Below are 23,699 nucleotides of genomic sequence, written 5' to 3' on the forward strand. Positions count from 1 at the left end.
TTTAACCATATTTTATGCCTTCTGCAGTAGATTAAATATTGTATGATAACACTATCCGAAAATGTCCTCTAAAGTGAGAAAACATGATAGTTTTTCAACAAAATGAATATAATAAACAAATAATCAGTGATCATAAAAAATCTCTACTCATCTTTAATCTACTTAGAAACTGTGAAATTCCTGGAAAATTATTTTTACCTGACAGCAGGCCACTGCCTGTTTGTTGTTCTTTTGAATAAAAGAGCCTTTTTTTTGTCTTACATATTTCTGATGTGTGTCACACACATGCCAATTAAAGCACCATGGGCAACAGCAGTGGATTTTACATTATTCCACAAGAAAAAGGAAAAAAGACACCACAGTGCACACTTGAACCAATTCCTTCTTAAACATCTTTATTCTGACTGTTCAACAACAACAAACTTTTAATAAATGCAACATAATATGTCCATATCCTAAAAATATTGAAAATCTACTGCTTTGTAATTATTTAATGGCAAGATAAATTCACCTAGGCAAGAGGCCCAGCACAGTATTTTCATTTACTTTCTGCAATTCCAAAAAAGGCTCGTTTGAGCAATAAAACAAGACTAAGATATTCCCAAATATCTGCTAGTAAGCCTTACCAGTGCCATATAGTCCCACCCAGCCCCAACTCATACCAGTACTAAGTTCTTGGTCTTAAACACAAAGAAACTTATATATACCCTTTCAGATAGAAATCAATTTAAGTAAAAGTAATAAATGTGATCAACAAAGTTATCAAAGATTCAAGTATTTAGAGCAAAAGTTATCAAAATGTTTTTGGTAAAGGTTTGCTAGTGATTATCCAGGTTACTATAGGCACCTTTTGTTTTCCTTTTTCTCATCTCAGTTTGGACCGTGTGCTTAAAAACAACTAGGAATGTTAAGATATGATGTTGCTTATATTGAAAACAAGTAGAAAGATTAATTAATCAGCATTCCTACAGGATGAGAAAGGATAGTAATTCAACACGACAGAATTTGAGGCCAATGAAATACTGTCTAGCAGGCAGATAAACAATATTCAGGATATATGAAAATGACAGCCAGTTCAGGTGAGCAAGAGAAGTCCTCACAGGACTGCTATTAATTAATGAAATAAGGATATCCTGCCCTTGATACTTTCGATTTTCACACTTAAATATTGGGGAGTAAATTCAGTCATACATGACACCACTGATTTCATATTAACCGTTATAAAAATATATTTTCTATTTGGGAACCCTCCAGGTAGCACTGGTTGGATACAGACATACAAACTCTCCAGTCATAAGCACATGTGGATACAACCTCACTGGGCTGGAGTATAAATCAACCTAGCTGAGTTTTTGACTCTCTGACAGAGGCTACTAACAAGTGCTTATGGAAAATATGAAAATAGAACTTAAAACAGAAGGCATTTCTCTCAACATTTCCTGTCAGAATATGGAAAGATGAAGTTGTGGTTAAATCCACATCATCATTGCGTTGAATAGCTCTCAATAGGCTTTCATCGTTGAATTTTACCTAAACATACTTGATCTCATGTCTATTATGCTGAGAAAAAACATTTTATTTGAAAGCTTCTGCCTGATCATACCTGAGTGACCTGGTTCTTACATGAGAGATAGCAAGTGACTTTTTCAGATTTCCTCATCATCTCACATCTGTGTATATTTTAGTATAAACCCAAGCACCTTAATCTATCTGATCAATCTTTGATTTTTTTTACTATTTCTTTTTTAATAACTCCTAACAATCTTATAATCTTTTAAGATTCCTGCTCAGCCCCAAGTAGCTATTTTCAGACAACTACCCACAATGACTGTTAGAACCCAGGAGTGTTATTTAAGATCCATTGTTAGCTATGCATAGCTAAAGTTGTTTTTTCCCCTCTTGTATTCTTGTATTTATTGCCAACAAGCTTTCTTCAACATGTTTCTTTACATGGAATCACTATTGCTTGATAGCCTTGACTCTAGGAGCTCTTAAAGGGTACAATATAAAAAGCTATTCTGAAATCCATATATAAAAAAGAACTGGAACATGTTACTTAACATTTACGAACTCGTTAAAAAAATCCATTTAAAAAAATAAAAAGAAAAAAAACCCCAACCCATCACACCTTCTAACTAGTTTGAAGGAAGTTTATCTAAAAAATCCATTTAAAAAAATAAAAAGGAAAAAAAAACCAGAGGAAACTCCAAAGATACAAGAGCATAAAATTCAACACATCCCCTTCTCCTCCACAAAAAACCCCAACCCATCACACCTTCTAACTAGTTTGAAGGAAGTTTATCTTTTATGAAAGCCCACTGCACTAAAAGGGGTTTTTCTATTCCAAAACGTTTCTGGAGCTTATTCAGTACAGAATTAAGGCATGCTTGCTAGGAATTCTCTGGATTCTCCAAAATCAAATATTCCTTCTCTCCAAAAACAATTCCATTAAAAATACAGCATAATGTTTGCCACCATCTCATCTTTAGGTATCACACTGATCTCACAGATAGATGGAAGAAATAGTTTTATGAATTTGAATTATTTTGGAAATACTGAATTAATAACATCTGGACACATAAACTTACTAATTTTACTTTTTTTTTTTTGAGCAGTCATTGCTTTCTGTCTGAAGCAAACACTAAATTCATCACTTGCAAGCAAAAGTTCTGCAAAACATAGCCTAAGCTATTTTTTAGTGAACTCTGATAGAAGAAAAATTGGTTTGCTTTTTTGTTCTTGCTTTAACTTTTTTGAACGCTCTTCTTATCTCTCAATCATTTGTCATTTATGTTACACACATAAACACTGAGTTCTTTTCAAAAGGAATTATAGAGTGGGCTAGAAAAAGCCTATTTTCTACCTGTGTGAAACCACAAAACCTGAAACAAGCTCTGATGAACTGAAGGTATGTTAATAACTTTTAGGTTCTGCACAATATACTTTATTACAATGTATGACAGAATTTACACAATTTTAAAAATACTAATAGTGGCCTTTAATATTTGGAATTAGGCTTGATAAATGCAATTAAATTTTGGCTATTTAGACAGGTATGCAGGGACCTAGACCTTAAGCCAGCCCTGTATTCTTTTCTACAGACTTTGCTGGACTGAAAAATAACACTTGTGGAAAATTATACTTTTTGTCCAGAAAAATATTTCAAAGAGTCTTTGTCTACAAAAAATCTTTTTTTTCTTAGAAACTGCACATTAACAGACAACATTAGCTTCTATTATACAGCTATTTAAGCAGAAAGATCTAATCTTTGAAAATAACTTGATCAGTAACAAAAAGTTTGGGTTTATTCTTTGCACCACAGATTCATTTTTTCTCTTTTTCTTTTTTTTTTTGGGGGGGTCGGGTGGGATACTTGACGTAAAAAAATAGCTAATTTTAATTAAACTCTATAGGATTCACTTATCTTTCACTGAGGCTATTAATTCTACTGCTTTCAATAAATATTTTAAATTTTTGATATTGAAGGGTTACCAGTCCAAGACTGTTACTTGCTACTTTAGCAACTGGCATAATTTGCCAATGTTTGCCAAGCACAAAACCTATCAGTTTTTCAGACAGGATATTGACATTATGAATGCATGAGATAGTTCTATTTTTCATTGAAAACACACTGCTGATTAACAGAACTGAAATAGTCCTATATTACCTCCACCTGAAAATTTACTTCCTATTTTTTCTACAGTGTTGTACTGCAGTGTAGTAGCACCAATCACACTTTAAAAACCCCCACATAGTTAATGGGTTTACCAATGTTGCGTTCTGCTCAGTACATATTCTGTTCTGAGGTATCAAACACTTCAGCAGGGGAGAGCTAGGGCAAGCTGCAAATGAAGAGGGTTATTTCACCTCAGTTTCCAGGCAACACAGAAAAGTAATGGCTATGCAGCATGCTGGTCTTTGTTCCAAAAGGTGCTAGAACTCATAATTATCATGCAGTTTAAATATAAGCATTTGCTTCTTCCACCTCATATGTTCCAATCCCTTTTTTTTTTTTTTTCCTATATTCCATCCCTTTTAGCCCTGTTCGAGGACATTCTTTTTCTGAAACACTGTCTGTCTGTATAAACCACATGGCCACTCCTTGGAGAAAGCCCCTTAGTAAGTGCCTACTACTAAAATGATATTAAAGTCAAATGATAGTACAGAGGAGGGCCACAAGGTGGGTCAGAGGAATGGATCACCTCTACTGTGAGGAAAGGCTTAGAGAATTGGGTTCGTTCAGACTGGAAAAGAGAAGGCCTACGGGTGACCTAATTGCAGCCTTCCAGTACCTGCAGGGAGCTTACAGGAAGGAAGGAAGGAAGGAAGGAAGATGGAGAGAGACTTTTTATATTGGCATGCAGTGAGAGGGCAAGGGGCAATGGCTTCAAACGGAAAGACTGTAGGTTTGGCATTAGTATTAGGAAGAAATTCTTCACTGTGAGGGTAATGAGGCAATGGAACAGGCTGCCCAGAGAAGCTGTGGCTGTGCCATTCCTGCAGATGTTCAAGGCCAGGTTGGATGGGACTCTGAGCATTGTGGTCCAAGGGAAGGTGTCCCTGCCCACGGCATGGGGTTTGCAACGAGATGATCTTTAGAGTCCCTTCCAATGCAAGACATTCCATGATTGTATGATAGTCACATAACTTTGCCAGTGCTGAACGTGCTCCTCTTTTGATTCAGGTGGATTAGAATATGGAGAGGAGGTAGACTTCTGACAGGATATTTAGTAGCTGGAGCATTGGCTGTTTCATAGAAGATTTAATTTAAAGGTGCTTACTTTAATCATATTGAACAGTAATAGAGATATTCATCCTCAGTTAAAGTAGTCTGAATTTATTTGGTGAAAATTGCCTCCAAAAGAAGTAATAAAAATAAATCTAAAGTATTTGTTGTAAAGAAGTGTGTTAAAAAGGAATAATTTCATTAGAGATGAGTTCAAACTAATCTTTTTAGTTTTGTTTTCTTTCTGGAGTGTTCCTGTTTAGTCTTTTAGTTCCATCACTGGAAAATCCGAATTTTTTAAATCTTTAACAAATCTCTACTATTGCGCTCTTCCGCAAATTTATCTATGTTGCTACTCAAAAAAGTAGAACATTTACTTTTAATCCATTGCAATGGTTTTCAGTCACTACACATCTGAAATGTGTAATTCTGTGGTGACATACAATATGTAAGTACTTGCATAATAGTGAATAAAATTCTGTTAAAAGTAAACAAGCATAACTTCTACTTCCTCTCCCTAAATATATATGTTATATAAATGTAGCATATATTATAAATATTTGGGTTATAAGATAACAGAGATTACAGGAGAAAATGTACTCCCCAAGCAGCTATAATTCTGGTCCCAGCCGTGGAAGAAGACTTGCTCAGAGCCACAGACAAGGTACCAACCTTCAGGGCAGCAACACTTCACTGCAAAGTGATCTCTAACCTGCGTGGATTAAACAGCCAGCAGACTGCTTCTGACAGCACACCACCCACACCCTTTCCCTGCGTGTTCAGACCTGGTCCTCCCCTGGCATGCTTGCCCTCCAACTACCGAAAGCAGTGCAGTTCAAAGAACAATAAAGTCTCACAGCTCCAATATTTATGCTTCATTCAGTGACTAAGAAGAGTCAGTTTGCAAGGAGATAAATTATTTTGCCATATTTCTGTTAATTCAGTACATTCATTCTCCCATACAAATAAAACAGAACTTCTACATTGGTCAGAAACAGCAATAGAATTTTTTTTTCCAAACGAAGTTGGTTTTATAACTGTTTTATCAGTTTCTAAATGGATGGCTTATTATGACAAACAAAAAAAACCCCACAAAGCTTTACAATATACTCATGCAACTTTAATATATACGAAAATACTCTCAGGTTAAGACTTCAACAAACTCAACAAAACAATTTCCTTTGATTACTCTTTGAGACATAAATAGATGGCTTGTGCTTTCTGTCTTTCCTTTTATGTATTGAACTGATATGTTTTCCCTCATCTTCCATTCCTGATTTGACTCTTTTTTTAAAAATAATATTCATTTTATGATTGCATGCCTGTCTTTCTGAATTGGCAGCAATATATATTCAAACATTTGGATATTTTATTTAAGATATAAAGAAATGTAAACTACATTTAAATAGAATATTTACATTTCTGTTGGTCTTAGGTTTTGAACAAAGCTTATTTACAAAACAATAGTCTTGGTAAAATTAATTTTACTTGATTTATTTTAGCAAGGCTATCATAACATTTTACTCACCACTCCCTCCACATTTTTCACAGTAAGGAAATGGTCAGCATGACATTAATTTTCTATTTTTTTTTTCCACAGAGTGCAACAGCAAGGAGATTTTCAACTGAATTCAGTTTCCAATAGCTAATTCAAATTTGTTATGTTTAAATTATTTTTCTTTTAAAGTGATTTTTAATTCATTCTTTTTCTTCTTCCATTTGTTTTACCTCTTGTACAATCTCTGTAGTTATTATTAGTGATTATTACACTTTTATTATTAGAGACTGTAATATTTGCATTGCTCCAGCTTGATTTTATAATTAATAAAGATGCTTTTGCTACCATACAAATAGTCCTCATTTGCCCTGGAAGAAAAATATTTTGTGCTTCTAATGTCATATAATTACTATTAGAATAGGAATCTTTTCTTTTACCTTCCTCCCCAGTTTCTGTTTTTCTCAGAGCTGTATAAAAAAAATACTTTCTTCACGCAAAAAGAATACTTTCTTAAATTTCAGTGAATGCTCTACAAAATTCAGGGGCCTTACAGGCCTACAGGTGCAGAAGTAGCACACATGAAGACCTCAGGAAGGTTATAACCCTTACAATATACAAGGGGCATCAGAATGCAAAGAAATAGTTTATTTCGCCATAGTGCTTTTAACCCCTATCTACAGAATGAGTCACCATCGTTATGATAGACATTTCATGGAAAGCAAAACCATGAATAAAAACTGTGGATTAATTCCTGCAGTTGTGAGTATGGAAATACATACAAACAAGAAGCAGAATGTAAAATTAAAATTAATTAAACACCAAGCGAATATAGAAAGCTATCTGGACTTTGGGATTTAATGAAATTAAAATTTCTACATTTTAATTCTTTAGTATTTAATTTGTATATCTATTTACTGAAGGTGATATTTTTGTATTCAGATCTTTAGTTTAGCTGAGAAAATAGAATCCTGTCCTGTTAAAATGCAAAACTTAAAAAATAAAAGAGTTTAGACTTCAACAAATCCCCATACCCTTCTAGTTAAATCCCTAATAGGTAACCATTATAGAAATATGCCAAGATCAACCAAAATAACTTTGCTGGAAAAGATCCATCTTTTTTCATCCCAAATGGTTTAGATTGTTTTCAAGTAAAAGAAATTATATGGAAAACAAAATATTTAAACATTCTTGCTGAATAACCAGCTGAATCCTGGAAAATACAATCCCAAAAATAAAATTTAGAAAAAAAGAAAAAAGTGTCATATCTGCAGTGTTGCATGTTCACCCATCTTGAATATATTGATAGATGTCTAATGTACTTACTCAGATACTATGTAGCTCCAGCATCCAAACATTAGAAAATTCATTCACCTCCCTGTAAATCCTTCCTAATATAAAGATGGAAGTACAGATACAGCCAAGCATACAGAAAAGTAATGAAGAAGCCAACATAAAATAGCATAATTTTTTTTTCATTAAAAATTAACCAAAAAGCCAAACCTGCACTTAGAAAATACCTACAGGAAAGATTATAAAGATTTTAAGACAGGCTCCTAAGTGTTAAAAATGCTAAACTTGTTTGTCCAAGCAGCCATAATTTGCCCTTTGTGTACAGCACACATGCTCATCAACAGTGATCACAACCATCTTTTCCATCAGACCAGTAATACTTTGGGTGAGCAGAACAAATGTATTTTCCAAACAGAGAAAGAGGCAAAAGGGCCTCAGACTGAGGGTTTGCCACTCAGTTTTTGAAGACATTGGAAACTGTAATGCAAAAGACACTGCAAACTGTAATGTAAAAAAGAGAACATACACACTGTATTTAAGAAGAAGCCACTACTTCGTAAAGCCATGTTCGACATTTTCTCCACTGCAGAGGATGTCAGTGCCTTTATCAAAGCAGGTGAACTTTTGCATTGACTGCTCTTCCTGCGACTCGGACTCAACTGAGCTTTGTACTGCATAGTCAAGGCTAGTGTGGCACATATGAACTGCTAGGTCTGGTGACAGCCAAGATAAATTTGTTTGGATGTTATTTGTCACTCTCAACTACATTAATGTTTCAGATTTTTTGCCACAGGTCACTGGGTAGTCTAACAATGATATGTCAAGAACACCTAAAGGTTTTTTTTGCTTTAGTTTCTGCTAGAGTTAAAAAGTTCAAAAGTGTTTTCTTAGATTATTACAGATTAATAGCTGGAATGCTGACACTGTAAAAAACTGTGAGTATTTCATATTCAAAAGACAAAAACTGAACATTTTCTTAACCTGTAGGCAATGACAGCATTTCATACTTCTCAATATTTTTTCCAATATATTCCAAAACATTCCAAAACATTATAAACAACTTTGGTGACTCAAAAGCATAGCAACTGATGGCACAGCTAAAAAAAATCCCAGAATATTTTAACTCATTCTCACAACGTAATTCATAATTAATGATTAGGTCTTATGATTGAACATGCTATTGAAAGAAATTAATTTATTATTATAAGTTATTTCCCAGTATTGAACTCCCATGATTGAACATGCTATTGAAAGAAATTAATTTATTATTATAAGTTATTTCCCAGTATTGAAATAAATTAATTAATCTCTATTAATAAATTAATTAGGAAGCATTAAAATGCTTCCTAGATTTTACGAAAGATTTTACCCTGAAAAATGAGCTATAAGTTACCAGCATAAGCAATGTCATAACAGTCTTTTTATAAAAAATCTGGACTTCTCCTCTTGTAGTTACAAGCAGGAAATTATTATCTAATTTTTTTTTTTTTGGTGGTAGTGTTTTTATTTTTAAACAATTTAAATTAATTTTGAGCCATATCACATTTTAGTCTAAACACAATACTGATTATTTTTATTAGTCATTGCATGAAAATATATTGACATTCAAACACCATCATTTTAAGGGAAAAAAAAAACCTCCTGAAAACATAAAACAACTTCAAATTAATACCAAAATCCATCATGTTACATGCAATCGTGTAGCTATGTCAGGATGTATATGAAAGCAATTAAGATTTCTAGAGAACTACTGACAAATTATTAGTTGTTATAGCACACAGAACAGAGCCTTGCTACAGAGTCATAATTTCTTTCTCATTAGACTGGATTGTAATAGGTAAATAAAAATTGTGTTTAACAGGAATTAAAATAGTCTGAAATTAGATGATTGCAGGTGGCCTGCATTGCAACCTGTTTGTCAACATACTGAGGTGTTAGTCTTCTAGAAGTCAAAAGTGAGTCAGACAATTTAACTGGCTTTCAATCAAATTACTTTCATATACACCCAAGCATTAGAATTTTCATTTTTCTCCAGCCTTCCCTCAAATCTTAACACTGCTGACAAGGCTCCACTGCTAGCTGGTAGAGTTTTGTGTCATACTCTCACCCAGGCTACTTCATCTGTACTCAAATGCCCTAAAACCTTTATACTGCCAGTTGCTCATCTTGAATTCCTTATCTAATTCCTTATCTCTTCCTCACAAAGACTTTAATTTTCCATCTGCAAAAGATTATATATTTAAGCAGACTACTTTGCAAAAGTCACACTTAAACAGTAAGTTTCTCTGTAAGTTATTATACAGATGGAATTAGGTATGCAAAAATATTAGTTACCTTTGCAGAATCTATATAAAGAGCTAAGCCTACTCCAAGGCTTAAACATCCTTAAGAGGATTAAATTACATTTTGTGTAATAGTTTTGCTTTATAAATGAAGACCGTATCTATTAGTAACTACATCATCTTTCTATTGAAGAGTTTCTTTCACATAATATACACTAAATTCTGGAAAAGCCATATTCTTTTCTGATGTAGGCTTTCGGAACCTTCCAACCAAGTTTTCTAAACTTCAGTTCTTGTATGAAATAATGTATTGATTGTAAAGAAACTACTGCCTTTATAGTATTAGGTGATTTCTATTTCAAAGTCATTCTTTTTTGTCTTCTTTGTAACTCCTTCTGTGACAGCTAAAGCATAATGTTCTGTCACAAAAAGGGTGTGGATGGAAACAGCTGCTATTGAACAGCTTAAGTTCATAGAACAAGATTATAGGAAGAAAACATTACCAAGCAACTTTTACAGGCCAAGGTTTTTGCCTGCCCTTGCCATTTTAACAATGATGCTTCATCATGTTCATTCAATAATTGATAACATTTTAATATGGCTTTTAAATTTTAATAAATTTCTTTTGTTTATTTTTGATTGGTGATGATCTTTGCCCTTTGGATACACAACTAGCAGCTTGTAGCAAAGACACAACACTCAAATAATTTTTGATGTTGTAAGGCATGTCTAGAGCAGTTTTCTAATTAAATTAATTCTCCATAGTTTGGAGAACAATATAGATGAGAATATATAAAGAATGAAAGACAGAGGTTTCCTTCCCTGGAATCAGCTGTGATTTTATTTTTATCCCCTGCCTCATGTGAAAAAAAGGCCTCAAAACAGAAAGGGAGCTACTCCTGCCCAGTATATCTACAAGATTTGCAATAGATGCTCCACAGTCTGAAGGGGTTGTGAAAACCATTTCTGATGCTGTCTATTCAGAACCTAATTTAATTAACAAATAAGTAATTAATTATTAAATAGTCACATCTCTTAACAATTCATTGGACATTAAGGTAAAACTATTCTTGTTTCACAGTTTGAAACAGAATTGATTTAAAAAAATTTACTTTTATTGATCTATTAACAAAGACTCATAAGGCATGTGAAGAATCATGCAAATTCCCAATCAACCAGTGCAAGAGAACAACCAAACTGGTGCACCACAACAGGCATGTACTTTAAATTCATCAGCACAGAGTCCAACCTCTACCTTGTAATATAATCTCTGAAAGGAGAAAAGACTGTCATCCTCTGGAAAGCCTTATAATTTAAAAAACCCACAACTGTTACGCAAAGAGCAGGACAATGTTATGGCAGATCATTTGAACTAAGGAGAAAAAGGGAATTACAACAGCTTATCAAAAGACAATCTTGATAAAGATTCTGTAGAGAAGATTTACAATTGTGAAGATATATTTTCAATTTTTTGTGTTATACATTTTTTTAATATACTGATAATGTGTATTCTTAGGAAGCACATTCAGGGTTCATTCAGGGTTGTTGGTTTACAAGCCAAATTACAAGATTCTCACACAAGTCACAAAATATTTTAACAATTGTCTGAACAAAATCAATTTAATATATTATTACCAAAGAAATAACAAAAGCATTTACTTTTTTTTTTTTTTCCTCACAGAAGAACTTCCATGTAATGAAATATTGGATATCATGGTTCTGAAATCACGGTTGATATGATGCTGACCTTATTTGGAATAATGGGTATCAGAACACTATTATGAAGAGACAGCAGTGCATATGACAGTGTTCCAGGGGAATGCTTCCAGACTGGAGCAAAACTCCACAAAAGAGGTCAGAAAGATATGTTGATAATGTAAAAGAGAAAATTAGAGAAAAATTGGCAGATATGGCCACTGAGTACACAGTGAATTTACTAAAAGATGTTGAAACAAGGTATTCCTTACTCTCAGCAATTTCTTGGAGGTCAGGTGCATGGAAAATTCTGAAGTATTTCAAATTAGATATTTCAGTTACAACAAGTTGGTATTTTGCAATATTTTATTAGAAAATTCCTCACAAGCCCTATCCAAAATCTGTATTTTTCCATTGAGATGATGTTTTACAGACTGAAAGATTCAGTCCAATCTTAAACTCAAGATGGTCCAGTGTTAGTTACTTCTCAAATAGCTTACAATAGTCACATGATGGGATGTAATTTTCTCTTAGTCCGCTCCCCTCCCCACTACATGTATTGCTTCTCCTGGCAAGTTATTTGTTGATGAAAGGCCAAAAGTTTGAAATTTTCACAGGTGTTATGCTGTACTAGTGCCACCAGATAGCACCAACTGCTGTGTGGCTCTGGCTGCAACAACTCCTTCTCTGATACATCTACATAGATATAGACATAGGCAACATCTATATCTACATCTACATATCTACATCTACATATCTACATCTACATATCTACATCTACATCAACATCTACATACATATACACGTCCCTTGCACAGCCACTGCAGACAACCATAGTCAATGCTGTGGCAGTGTGCTCCCCCAGCACCAGCCCCAGCTGATATCACCAGTGGGGGCTGTGATGGCTGCACCCAGCTTACTCTGGACCTTGGGGCATGGATGAAACCTGGCAGCCAAGGGCTGTTTGGACCAACTGACCCACACATCTTGCTGCTCTGCAACTGTGACTGTAAGACATGAACAGTGAGCAGCCCAGGGCCTGGGGGCTGTCCTGCGGGGAGCTGGGCTGCACACCAGGATCTCCTCCTGCACAGGAATGTCTGTCCATGTTACACCTCAGGGGTGAGTGATTCCTTGTAGCAGCACATGCTCAGTAAGTGATTAATTGCTTTTAAATTTAAGTGCAAGTTAAACTTGGACATCTCAGCTGAGTGACACAAAGGATTAATTGTGTACATATAATCCTCCAGACATAAATCACTGTCCAAGTCTGTGCTGCTAGGATTGGATCCAGCCCCACATAAACTCCTCTCTGAGAAGGAGAAGGAGAAAGCAAGGGGGCCCTGTCTGAAACTCATGGATCAATGAGTGGGCCTCCCTGACAGCTTTGTCTGACTCTGCCCTCTATGCTGTAAATAGTGGAGTGTACCTTGCCATCAAATCTTGTTAAAACACAGTCACACCTACGGCTGACATTTGTTACATCAACAAAGCATATCATAACTTGTTTCTTACAAGTGAAGTGCGTGACACCATCCTTAACACACGCACAGGAGAACCACATGGAAAGCACCAGACAGCAACAATTATCCACAAAATGTGAGAAATATTTAAGTACACAATGATTCTTAAAACAGTCATCTTGTAGCTGGCATAGCTAACTTAGTTCTCACAGACATACGTTGCATTCCTTGGAAATGAGCAAAACAAGCTGTTGTTTGGAAATTTCAAATACTACTTCTATGGTTTGTTTTTTTTTTATGTAGGGAATATAGTTCATTGGACAATTATTTCTTAGACATTGTAATGAACATTTTTAGTGATCCGACTGGATTACTGCTTTTAAGTATGTGGTCTGTTCTATTTCCCATGACAGCATGCATTTACACATCATTCTTTTTTTTTTGATTCTGTAATGTACCACATACTATGATTGTAATTAACACCTTTGGAGAATTTAATCTCTATCATGTGAATGTGCATAATAATGAGGAGGTCCTAGAGGCAAATATTTTAAAATTATTTATATTTTTTTGCTTATGACTGTGCTTATGAACCTGAAGCAGATTTTAAAGGTTATTACAGTTTTGTATTAAGACTGGAAATAGAATTCCTAACTTGTCTGATTCTTCATTCAGTGAACCACACTATACTCAAAAGAAAATAATATATGCTACCTGTGATTGTATGTGTCTCGTGTAATACAAAATTATGTTTATAGTAACGGTTAAGCAAAACAATTATTTGCATATATCTGGAAGACTCTTACAACATTAAAATGTATATCAGAAATGTATACTTATTTGATATGGAAATATATTTTTTTCAAATGAAGATAAAATGACAAAATGTATTTTGAATAAAAATTATTAGCTTCTTCATTCTATTTTAGGGAGGAAAACAATATATACACAGATGTTCTTAAAACACTTTGTAGAGATTAATTATTTAGAACACTCTAACATATTTTGAAGATTGTCAGGTTCAGCAGATTTATGACAGAAGCCCGATAAAGTATAAACCACAAAAAACCCACACATATATTCAAAATCCATAGTTCACATGTTCAATCACTTTATTCATAATTATTTAGTTGTGTTTCTTTAATTAGCAAAAAGCTATCAAGAGACTATCTCAAAGATAAATTAGTGCACTAAGGAACCCTATGAAAGTTCCTGGACATTCCAGATGCAATTAGTCTGGCCCGTAACACATTTAACTATATGCCATTCTTTTTTATATTTTATGACACCTTAAAATATTCCAACTTTATTTGAACAATAAAAGTCTGTTACTAGTAGCCTACAATAACTTTACTCCACTACCAGGAATACACCTGTTAAGCACCTGTCACAGTGAGATTATAACTGATAAGTTCTACATTATAATAAGAATACTTAATGAGGGTTGATAAATTTGGTACACTGAAGAATACCAAAGAGATGTGATCAGTAAGAAAAATACAATCTAAGAAAACAGGTCATAATTAAAACATTATAACATGACCATGAGTGTTTCTTTATAAAAAATAAAAATAAATGACATTCAGTATATCCTTCTTGTCTTGTATTTCACCCTATGCATGTAAATTTTACTTTTTTCTTATTAATTCCGCATGTGTCCTTTTTTAAACAACTGAATGCAGAGGTTCAGTGAAAGTAAACCACTGAAAATAACAGATAGGAGACGCTGATTATTTACTAAGAGGAGAATATACAACTACCAGAAGAAAAGTTTTCTGCCGGTATGAAGCATTAGCCACAAACTGTCATGCCCTGTTTCATGATGAAGAAGATAAGGGAGCTTTTTGAGGGTTTAGAAGATGGAAAGTCAATACACAACAGATTTACTATATAGTACAATATAGTATAAAACAACATATAGTACAATATAATATACTACACAGGATAGCAATAGAAGTTTTACAAGATTATTACAATATTAACAAGCTTCTCTAGTGACCAAGATCAAACATTAGGAGTGAATTAATGGTCTGGCAGCAACCCACCACAACAGAGGGACCACTGCATATACAGCCTAAGGAACATGAAGACAGACAACAATTCTAAACCTGCAAATTTCTCCAGATCAGGGTAGAAATCAGCCTTCTCCAAATGTTTCATTGCTTTCCATATAAAGTCAAAGTCTGACAGTACTCTGCCCACTGACAGAGTAAAATTTGCTGGTTCCACCTTGAAATAGGTTATCTGAGAACAACTAAAACTAGTGCACCACAACACTGCCTGAGTTGCTCCTTAAAGAACTGGTAGCTTGACTGACAGAGATTTTAAGACCCTTCTCCCAATCCTCTTTCTCACTTAAATGTTAATTTATCTATTGTTGGAACAAACTCTTGCAAATTTTAAGCTCAGTGTTCTCCTTGATGACCAGTGGAAAAAATAATGTGCAGTACTAAATGAAACAGTAGAATAAAATGCCAAAAAAGTCATGAGTTACAGAAGAAATGTCAAAAGAGAGGAAAAAATTGAGTAATACCTACAAATCCCAAAGAAGATGAAGCTCTTCAAGAATGTATGAAAGAAAAAGCTAGCTCACTGTTAGACTGTGCTAAAAAAATTGTAATATCTATTCCCATGACAAACACATCTAAAGATATGAATTACTATCAGAAAACAAAAGGAGAAATAAACTTCTGAATATTTTATAACACATTGGAAACTTTACTGTTTTGAAATCTTTAAGGTCAAAGTACAGAAGACTCAATACTCCAGATGGAGGGAATGGCTCACTTTGCAATACAAATTTGAGGTGTCATAAAACTTTGTGTCAACCTGAAAAAAAAAAAAAAAACCACCAAAAAAACCACACCACAACCCTGCAAGATCCCATGAGTCAAGAACAAACAAACTTTTTCCACCAATAAAATAGTAATTTACTCATGCAAAGTGGAAATGAAAATAAGAAGTTTACAAAGTGCAGTCAGAGAATGCAGTAAGGAGCAATGTAGGAGAGTGCTTCAGTGTAAAAGGGTTGTGTTACACAGTAAACTAAAAAACCTTGTAGTAAAACCTACTGAAACCTTTTGCATATTTTCAAAAAAAGTCTAGAAAACAGACAATATCTTATCACAAGAGTACAATATTTAAAACCTTTACAATCATGTATAATTGCTTGTGATATAACTGGAGTAAGATATAATAAAAACTTTGGGGTTCAATCGCATTTTAGCAAAGCTATTTTACATTTGGAGGTAGGTACTAAACAAAAGTAGAACTCCAAGGAATCTGTTTCACCACAGCTAATTTTTTTTAGAATTTCTCCCAAATTCCGTCTAACACAGAATGGACATACCATTAAAGACCATAGGTCAGAAAATATCATGGTCCAGGCATAGTACTTCAGTAACTAAAACTGATTAAGAAATTCCAATTTTATAAGGCAAACAGGTCATATGCAAGAAAAAAAGGCTCAATCAAAATGGTTGAGATGCATTTTATTTTGAAAGAAAAGGAGAGATGCAACAGGTATTTTTATAAATGACAATTCCTGTACTACCAAATCTAGTCAGCCAAATCTATCACTCTTTTGCTTTGCTCTTCCTTGCTCAGTTATTTGTCCCTGTACAATAAAAACTTAGAATTTAGTCTTTGATTGCTCACTGATCTTTCTGAAGTGATTTTCAATTTCCTACCCAGTACTACAAGCTCTCTTTATCCCAACTCTTATTTGAGAAAATGCATCTTTACCATTTCTTTCTTTATGGAAAGATTAACTTTTTCCTCATCTGTCTTTCTTCAGCTGTGCAGAAGCAGTATTATTTATCTGTGGTAAATAAACCTGTCAGTAGTTAATACCATTGTGAAACATTCTTAGCTTACCACAAACCATCCCGTGAAATATCAGAGAGCATCATGTTCTCAAAGCTTATTCTTTTTCTCTCCCCACTAACCTATGCATACCAGCATGCACCTCCTAATGTAACAGAGTGGATATGTGGATTGAGTTACCTTTTACAAGACAGCATATTTTATGTAAATTGGTTCACATATTTTTGTAGAAAAGTAGTGTGATAGCTCAGTCTAAAAAGTCTGAAAAAATGGAATAGAGTCCATTCTAACATGCCAGTTGTTACCTTGCTAAAATTTTATGCAATATGCGTGATCCAATTTAGAAAGTGTGAATAAAATTTATGTGAGAAAAACAAGGAAGTAGAAGAAACTGAGAATTTTTTAATTGAATTAAAACAAGTGAGATTATATAGGAATATATGCACTCCATCATCATAGAACTATAGAATATGCTGAGTTAGAAGAGACCCAGCAGGAACAGTAAGTCCAACTCCTGGCCATATGATGGACACCCCAAGAGTCACACCATGTGCCTGAGAGTGTTATCTAAATGGGGTTTTAACTCTGTCAGGCTTGGTGCTGTGACCACTGCACTGGGGAGCCTGTTTCAGTGCCCAACCACCCTCTGGGGGAAAAATGTTTTCCTGATATCCAACCTAACCATACCCTGGGCCCAGCTTCATGCCATTTCCTTGAGTTCTGTAACTGGTCACAAGAGTGAAGAGATCAGTACCTGCTCCTCCATTTTCCCTCACAAGGAAGTTCTAAATTGCAATGAGGTCTCTCCTCAGTCTCCTCCAGGCTGAATAAATCAAGTGACCTGAACCACTCTTCACATGAGTTCCCTTCCAGACCCTTCACCATCCTTGCGGCCTTCCTTTGGATGCTCTCTAATAGGTTATTGTCCTTTTTATATTGTGGCACCCAGAAGTGCCCCCAGCACTCGAGTGAGGCTGCCCCAGTGCAGAGCAGAGCAGGACAATCCCCTCCCTTGCCTGGCTGGCCATGCTGTCCCTGATGCCCCCAGGACATGGGCCGCCCTCCTGGCTGCCAGGGCACTGCTGGCTCATGTTCAACTCGCCATGGACCAGAACACCAGGGCCCTTTCCATGGCATTGCTGCCCAACCTCTCCTTCTTCTACGCACAGCCAGCATGGTCCTGTCTTGCGTGCAGAATCCATCACTTGCCCTTGTTAAACTACATCTTATTTGATGCAACACAAACTTTATGGTAAACATCACCTTACTCAAGCAATCCCCTCAACTTCTATATGAAACCTCATCTCCATGCTGAACAACTCCACTCCTCAAGCCTTTCCTCACAAGAGAAGTGTCCCATCCTTCTGATAATTTTTTTATTCCTTCTCTAAACCTGCTTCAACAGGTTCATGTAATTTCTCTTCTGGGGACCCCAGAACTGTATGCAGTATTCCAGGTGGGGTCTCACCTGCATGGAGTAAACCTACAATCTGATGGCCATGTTGCTTTGGATGCAGCCCAGTATATATCTGGTTTTCTGAAGTAGTTATTCACTTACTACCTTGCATAGATATCTGCTTTGATGTTTCTTCCTTTTGAAATTACTTCCATATGCCAAAATGTAACTACTTTAGTTCCTGAAAAGCACAGACTAGTGACAGAGAAGAAAACACAGGTGGTAAAAATCTTTTATCAAAATTTATACTGAAAGTTGGAAGAAAAGAGCAGTGATAAAAAATATATTGATTCAGTGTGGTAGAGCTTCATTGTGGTTTAACATTTGAAACGCACTGAACCAGGGCGTGTAGAATCACATAAAATTAAATAAGTTGCTCTTCTCCAATCTACATATAACTAACAGTTGATGCTTTGGTTTTGTTTTTTTTGTAATTAGCAGTAAAAGTGCATGAAAAGATATTGTGCAATAAAAGTAAAGACAAACCTGGTTTTATGGGTACGCTTATGACAGTTACATTCCTGAAACTTAAAATGGCACACCTTGCCCATATCTATCTAAACTATTTCTAAAGCATCTATCGTTTTCATATCTGAATGCCAAAGTCAATGTAAAATATTTACTATGGGTGGGGACAAAGACTGACTAAATTCAGATTAAAGTACTCCATTTAACTGAGCACATACTTGTATTATTAATTGCATTAAATCTTAGGTTTGTGGGTACATGTTTTAAAAAAACTTCTAAAGAGCACAAAGCCCTGAACAATAGGAAGTACTAAGTGAACTCCGTAAGAGCTGGAGAGGGAACAGTTATCAAAGGGAAACCCTCACGTTGGACCTGTGAATTAACAAATCCACTTTATATGACTTAGAAGACAGGCATATAGCACTAGCTGCTGTCTCTGAACACACACACACAAATCACAAAGGCAGCAAATACACTGTCCAAAGTTATACACAACATAGAAAAAACTAACTGGTGGATCATTTTGTATTCACTAAGAAGTATTAAGGCAGCAAACAAAAGTAAAAAAAACCAAGCACATGTGCTCCATGACTTCATCCTTTCAATTAAACAGATATAATTTAGTTGTTATGTTCCACTGACCTTACTATCCCGCTCCAAATATTTATCTTTCTTGCTTTTTCTCCATTTACAGAAAGGAATTTTTCATAGAAAATTAAGGAAAGCTGACTTTCTACATGAGTTAACTAAGAGTGTATGATTTAATGTATCTAAACATCCTTCCACAGATCTTCGGGCAGTGTGTGTGTGAGGGATCACACACACTGGATGTCAACACAGAGGAGAACTGACAGTCTCTTTCCCTCTCTCCTCACAAATCACAGCATGTGTGATTCCACCCCTGGCAGGACAGATCTGTCCTGCCAAAAGGCACTGAGGTAATCAGCCCATTTTAAAAGCCTTATGAAAAGCAGATCAAGACAATCCAGAAACTGACTTTGTCAAGCACATACCAGAGGACTTAATTTATCTTGTCCATGTCCAGCTGTAATATGTACTGTGGTGTCACTATATTGGTGAGATCTTAAAGCACTAGGAATACCTTTACAGTAATACAATATAAGACAGATTTGTGAGGAAATGTAATTTAGGTTTGGGTAGAGTTTGCTTGAAATCCTGGCCACAAAACTTAAACACTTGTAGTTGCTGTGGTTTTTTCCTACAGACTGTAGACTGATATTGTTTACAGACTGAGAGGAATCCAGGCTAAAAGTTCAAGACAACTAGTTTTAATTTCAGTTTTAGGCAGAACTAACAGTCTCAGAAACTGAGGGATATTCGGCAATTTCTCCAATAAAAATGAAGGCTTTATGCACCTCTGCCACTTAAACCTTTTTATTTCAACTCTGAAGGCTGTACAATTTCCTCTCTAGAATCCTTAAAGTAGCAGTTTATCTTTCAAGTGCTAGAATGAATTCAGGGGTACAACTAGAGAAGAATAAAAAAAAAGGAAGTAGAGAAGGACTTGTAAAATGACTAAAAGTCATAACCCAATTATTACTGTGAAAAGATAATGGTCACGTGATAAAGAAAATGCATTTTTGGTGTCAAAAGTTCCACAATACAAGCCATTATAGAGGGCGAGCTATAGCCTTTATGATAAAAAAGGGGAGTAATGGATTGCCAGAACAATTCATGAAACTCCCACTCACTTCCTGACTGTATGTGAATGCTGTTTCAGGTCCTTAAAATCAGGGAGCTAGGTACAATCTAAATTAGGGGGTTTTTGCACTCTGGATCTGTGGTGGCTGTTTGTCATCACTGCAACACACAGTAGTATCTTTAGTGTCATACATTTGCTTCCTATGCTATCTATATACATAACCTAATCACCAGAAAAAAATAATAAAATAAGAAAATAAAATTAATGGCATTTTGCAAAGTCAGAACACCTCACCAACTTACTGGTGGTTTGAATAAGATCATGTTATTAAAATTTTTTATGCCTGTATGAACAGTGCAATAAACAAAAAAAATTTACACATGAATTCAACAACTTTCCTTAAATTACAAAACATTAGAAATACAAGAAAAATAAAGCAGAGATGTTCATTACTACAGTGGGCCAAACAAACCCCCGAACGGATACATCATAGTATAACATTTTGAATTAAGGTCACAACTACTCCATTTTAAAATGCACTGTTTTCCTACAAGCTGTCTAAAGTAGATTCTATGCACATGGAATTAAAACCACTATAGTGCCTATATAGCCACAGGTCTGTCACATAGCATCTCAGTTTCCTGACTAGATAACCAAGCGAGGACATATCAGTAACTACAGATTGGATGATCTTCAGTAATAAATAAATTTTGCATGCCCTTTGTAAGCCCATAAGCCTGCAAGTCAGATCATGTATGTCATTACTTTGTCACTTCAGAAATATTGTTCTTTGCAGGTTCTCAGGTAATTCACTGTAACTTGCTGCTTGACTCTGTACTCCTCTACTTGCTGAAAAGAAACATTATTACCCTGACCAGCCCAACTCACAAATCATAACAATGAAGTATTGATTTCAGGTCTAGTATTTCACATATTTTGGAAAACCTCAAGTGTTTTCTACGCTCACCATGGTGAAAAAGGCATTCTACGGAAACCTCTGAAGCTCACTACAGAAAGTGCATTTAAACAAAATTTCACTTTTTAATACTGTGCAAGCCTGTGTCCTTTTATGTGGCCCAAACATCATATCTGTCCCCTTTCTTTGTGTGTCATACTGGACTGCCCACACATGCATAATCACACATGATAATTTCCCTCTCTAAACCTTCAGAATTTTTTTTCATCTAACATTTTAAGCCAGATCTGCCTGGATTACTTTTGCACATTCTTATGTATAGAAAGTTTTATAAGTTATTTAACACAGAACAGCAGCTGGGATTTATGCATAATTGTTAAAAAAACATTAAATATCCTGATTTAATTCAGTTTTGTATTTTACACATGCAATATCTGAACAGGTACATTGGTTTCAAAAAAGGTATTCTTACAGGCACATTTTTTTCTTATGCTTTTCAGTGGTAAAAATATTATTTTATACAAGAAGTACTTTACATAAATACATACATAGTAAAGGTAAGCACACTAGTATATAATGTGCAATGCACATACCAATCACATAGCTATAGTGTAGATCTAATTTCAGACAAATGAAGATAAACTTCAAGAACATATTCCTTTGCTACTTAGAATGCATGACTTGTTTTCTTTGAACATATGTCATCACCCTCCTTTCTTCATATTACATTTTTGTTAGAGGAATAATGTTGGGGTGGGGGGGGGGTAGGCAGGGCAGGGAAGAAGTCACAAGAAAAAAACCCAAACATCTCAGGACCATCAAAACAAACACAAATGTGGTTTTGAGTTACAAAAATCTCATATACAACATCATTTGAAAGAATAATTTAAAAAATAATGAAATCATACAGGAGATAGATGCAAAAAATGAATGTCCTTTTCAGATTTGATCACAAACACATCTAAGAAGTGATCAAGTTACCAAAGAAATGCTACTAGTGAATCATTTACCACGGGCTTCCCTTACCACCTTTCCTGTTTTTCTAGCAACTGCCTTAATAAAAATCACTGTTTCACATGAAATATGTATTGCTATCATTCTTCTTTATCATATCCTTCTTAATTTGAGCACTATTAAAAGATAGATAGACTTATGTTATTCTGCTAAGAGGCTGAAAGGTCCAAAATTGTCAATTAAAAAAATAAAATATTTTCAAGAGGCACATTAAAGAAAAGAATTGCCAAGTCACTCTGGCCAGAACAGTACAGAATGAGATAAGAACTTTTTATTTTGCAGGGAGAGGAAAGACTGGAGTTATTACCTAAGAAATCAGAGGAAATTTAGCAGCCTTTGTACAAGGAAATATATATTTTCTGACTTCATATGAATTGCTATTTAAAACTTCTGGACTGCAATTACGTTTAGTCACAAATTAGAACTGTCTCTTTCAACCAGACAGATTAATGCACAGATCAAACCAAGAAACAGAAGCACAAACATCACAGAGATAAATATTCCATCTAAAAAAATTAATATTTTATCTCAACCACCTCAGCGCTTACCAGGTATGTGCCACAGTGAAACGACGCTGTTTTGGTATGTTGCTATTTAAAAACATCCTTCTCAAGAGCCTTGGAGAGTTTCGAGGAGAAATAACTGGACACAGCCGGGGAGAAGCAGGTGAAGATTTTCGAGTTGTCCTGGACTTTTCATGTTGCAACAGGTTTTCCCTCAGGGTCTTCACAAGATCTTCATTTAGACATGGATTTTGACTATGTGTATTATCTACTTCAGGAACAGGCAAATTGTCTGGACTTGTCTGCTGAGCCATGTTTCTCAACTAACTTTGTTATTAAGGTCTAATACAATTGAATGTTGGCCTAACTACTTAAAATATTTCTGTTCTAAATCAGGTCCCAAGAACTGTTCAGAGACCCTGCACCAGTTCAGCCTATTCTGTTTTCAACATGGTGTTGCCTGCCCTTAACGTCTTTCTATAGATAATGATCTACAAAGGAAAAAGCAAGCTAAATCCTCCACAGAAACCGATTAAACATTACCACTCCTTTCACAGCCCTGCTGCCAAAGATCACTTCTGAGCTATCATAGCAAGTGAGCACGGGAGGAAGAAATTGCTTTAGCACAACCTTTATCAGAGCTGTAAAGCTGCCTGTTAAACTATCGTAACTAATGTGCTGCAGCTGCTTGAGTGACTTCTGGTTATGTACATAAAAAGTGCTGGAGGAGGGCTTAAACATCAGATGTGTGCTCCTTTTGTTTGATTATTCTTTCCTTTGCTTATTCCTGAACCTTCAGGGAGGTGGAAAGGAAGAGGGACTGCTGAACAACCTCTTCTGTTTTTTCAAGGATCTACCATGTTCATCTTTGTCCCCAGGAAAAATTTAGGATTTCAAATT

The 23,699-nt window shown here is 35.1% G+C and overlaps 1 protein-coding gene across 1 annotated transcript in view; it reads right to left on the reverse strand.

Annotated features, from left to right (window-relative positions):
• Positions 1-23,113, reverse strand: part of PDE4D (phosphodiesterase 4D) — a 314,096-nt gene extending 290,983 nt beyond the window's left edge. Inside the window, exon 1 of the mRNA XM_039709602.1 lies at positions 22,845-23,113. Coding sequence (XP_039565536.1) covers positions 22,845-23,113 — 269 coding nt within the window. The remainder of the gene's footprint in view (positions 1-22,844) is intronic.
• Between the last annotated feature and the right edge of the window lie 586 nt (positions 23,114-23,699).

The sequence above is a fragment of the Passer montanus genome, unplaced genomic scaffold, assembly GCF_014805655.1.
Source record: "Passer montanus isolate IOZ18808 unplaced genomic scaffold, ASM1480565v1 scaffold22, whole genome shotgun sequence".
NCBI lineage: Eukaryota > Metazoa > Chordata > Aves > Passeriformes > Passeridae > Passer > Passer montanus.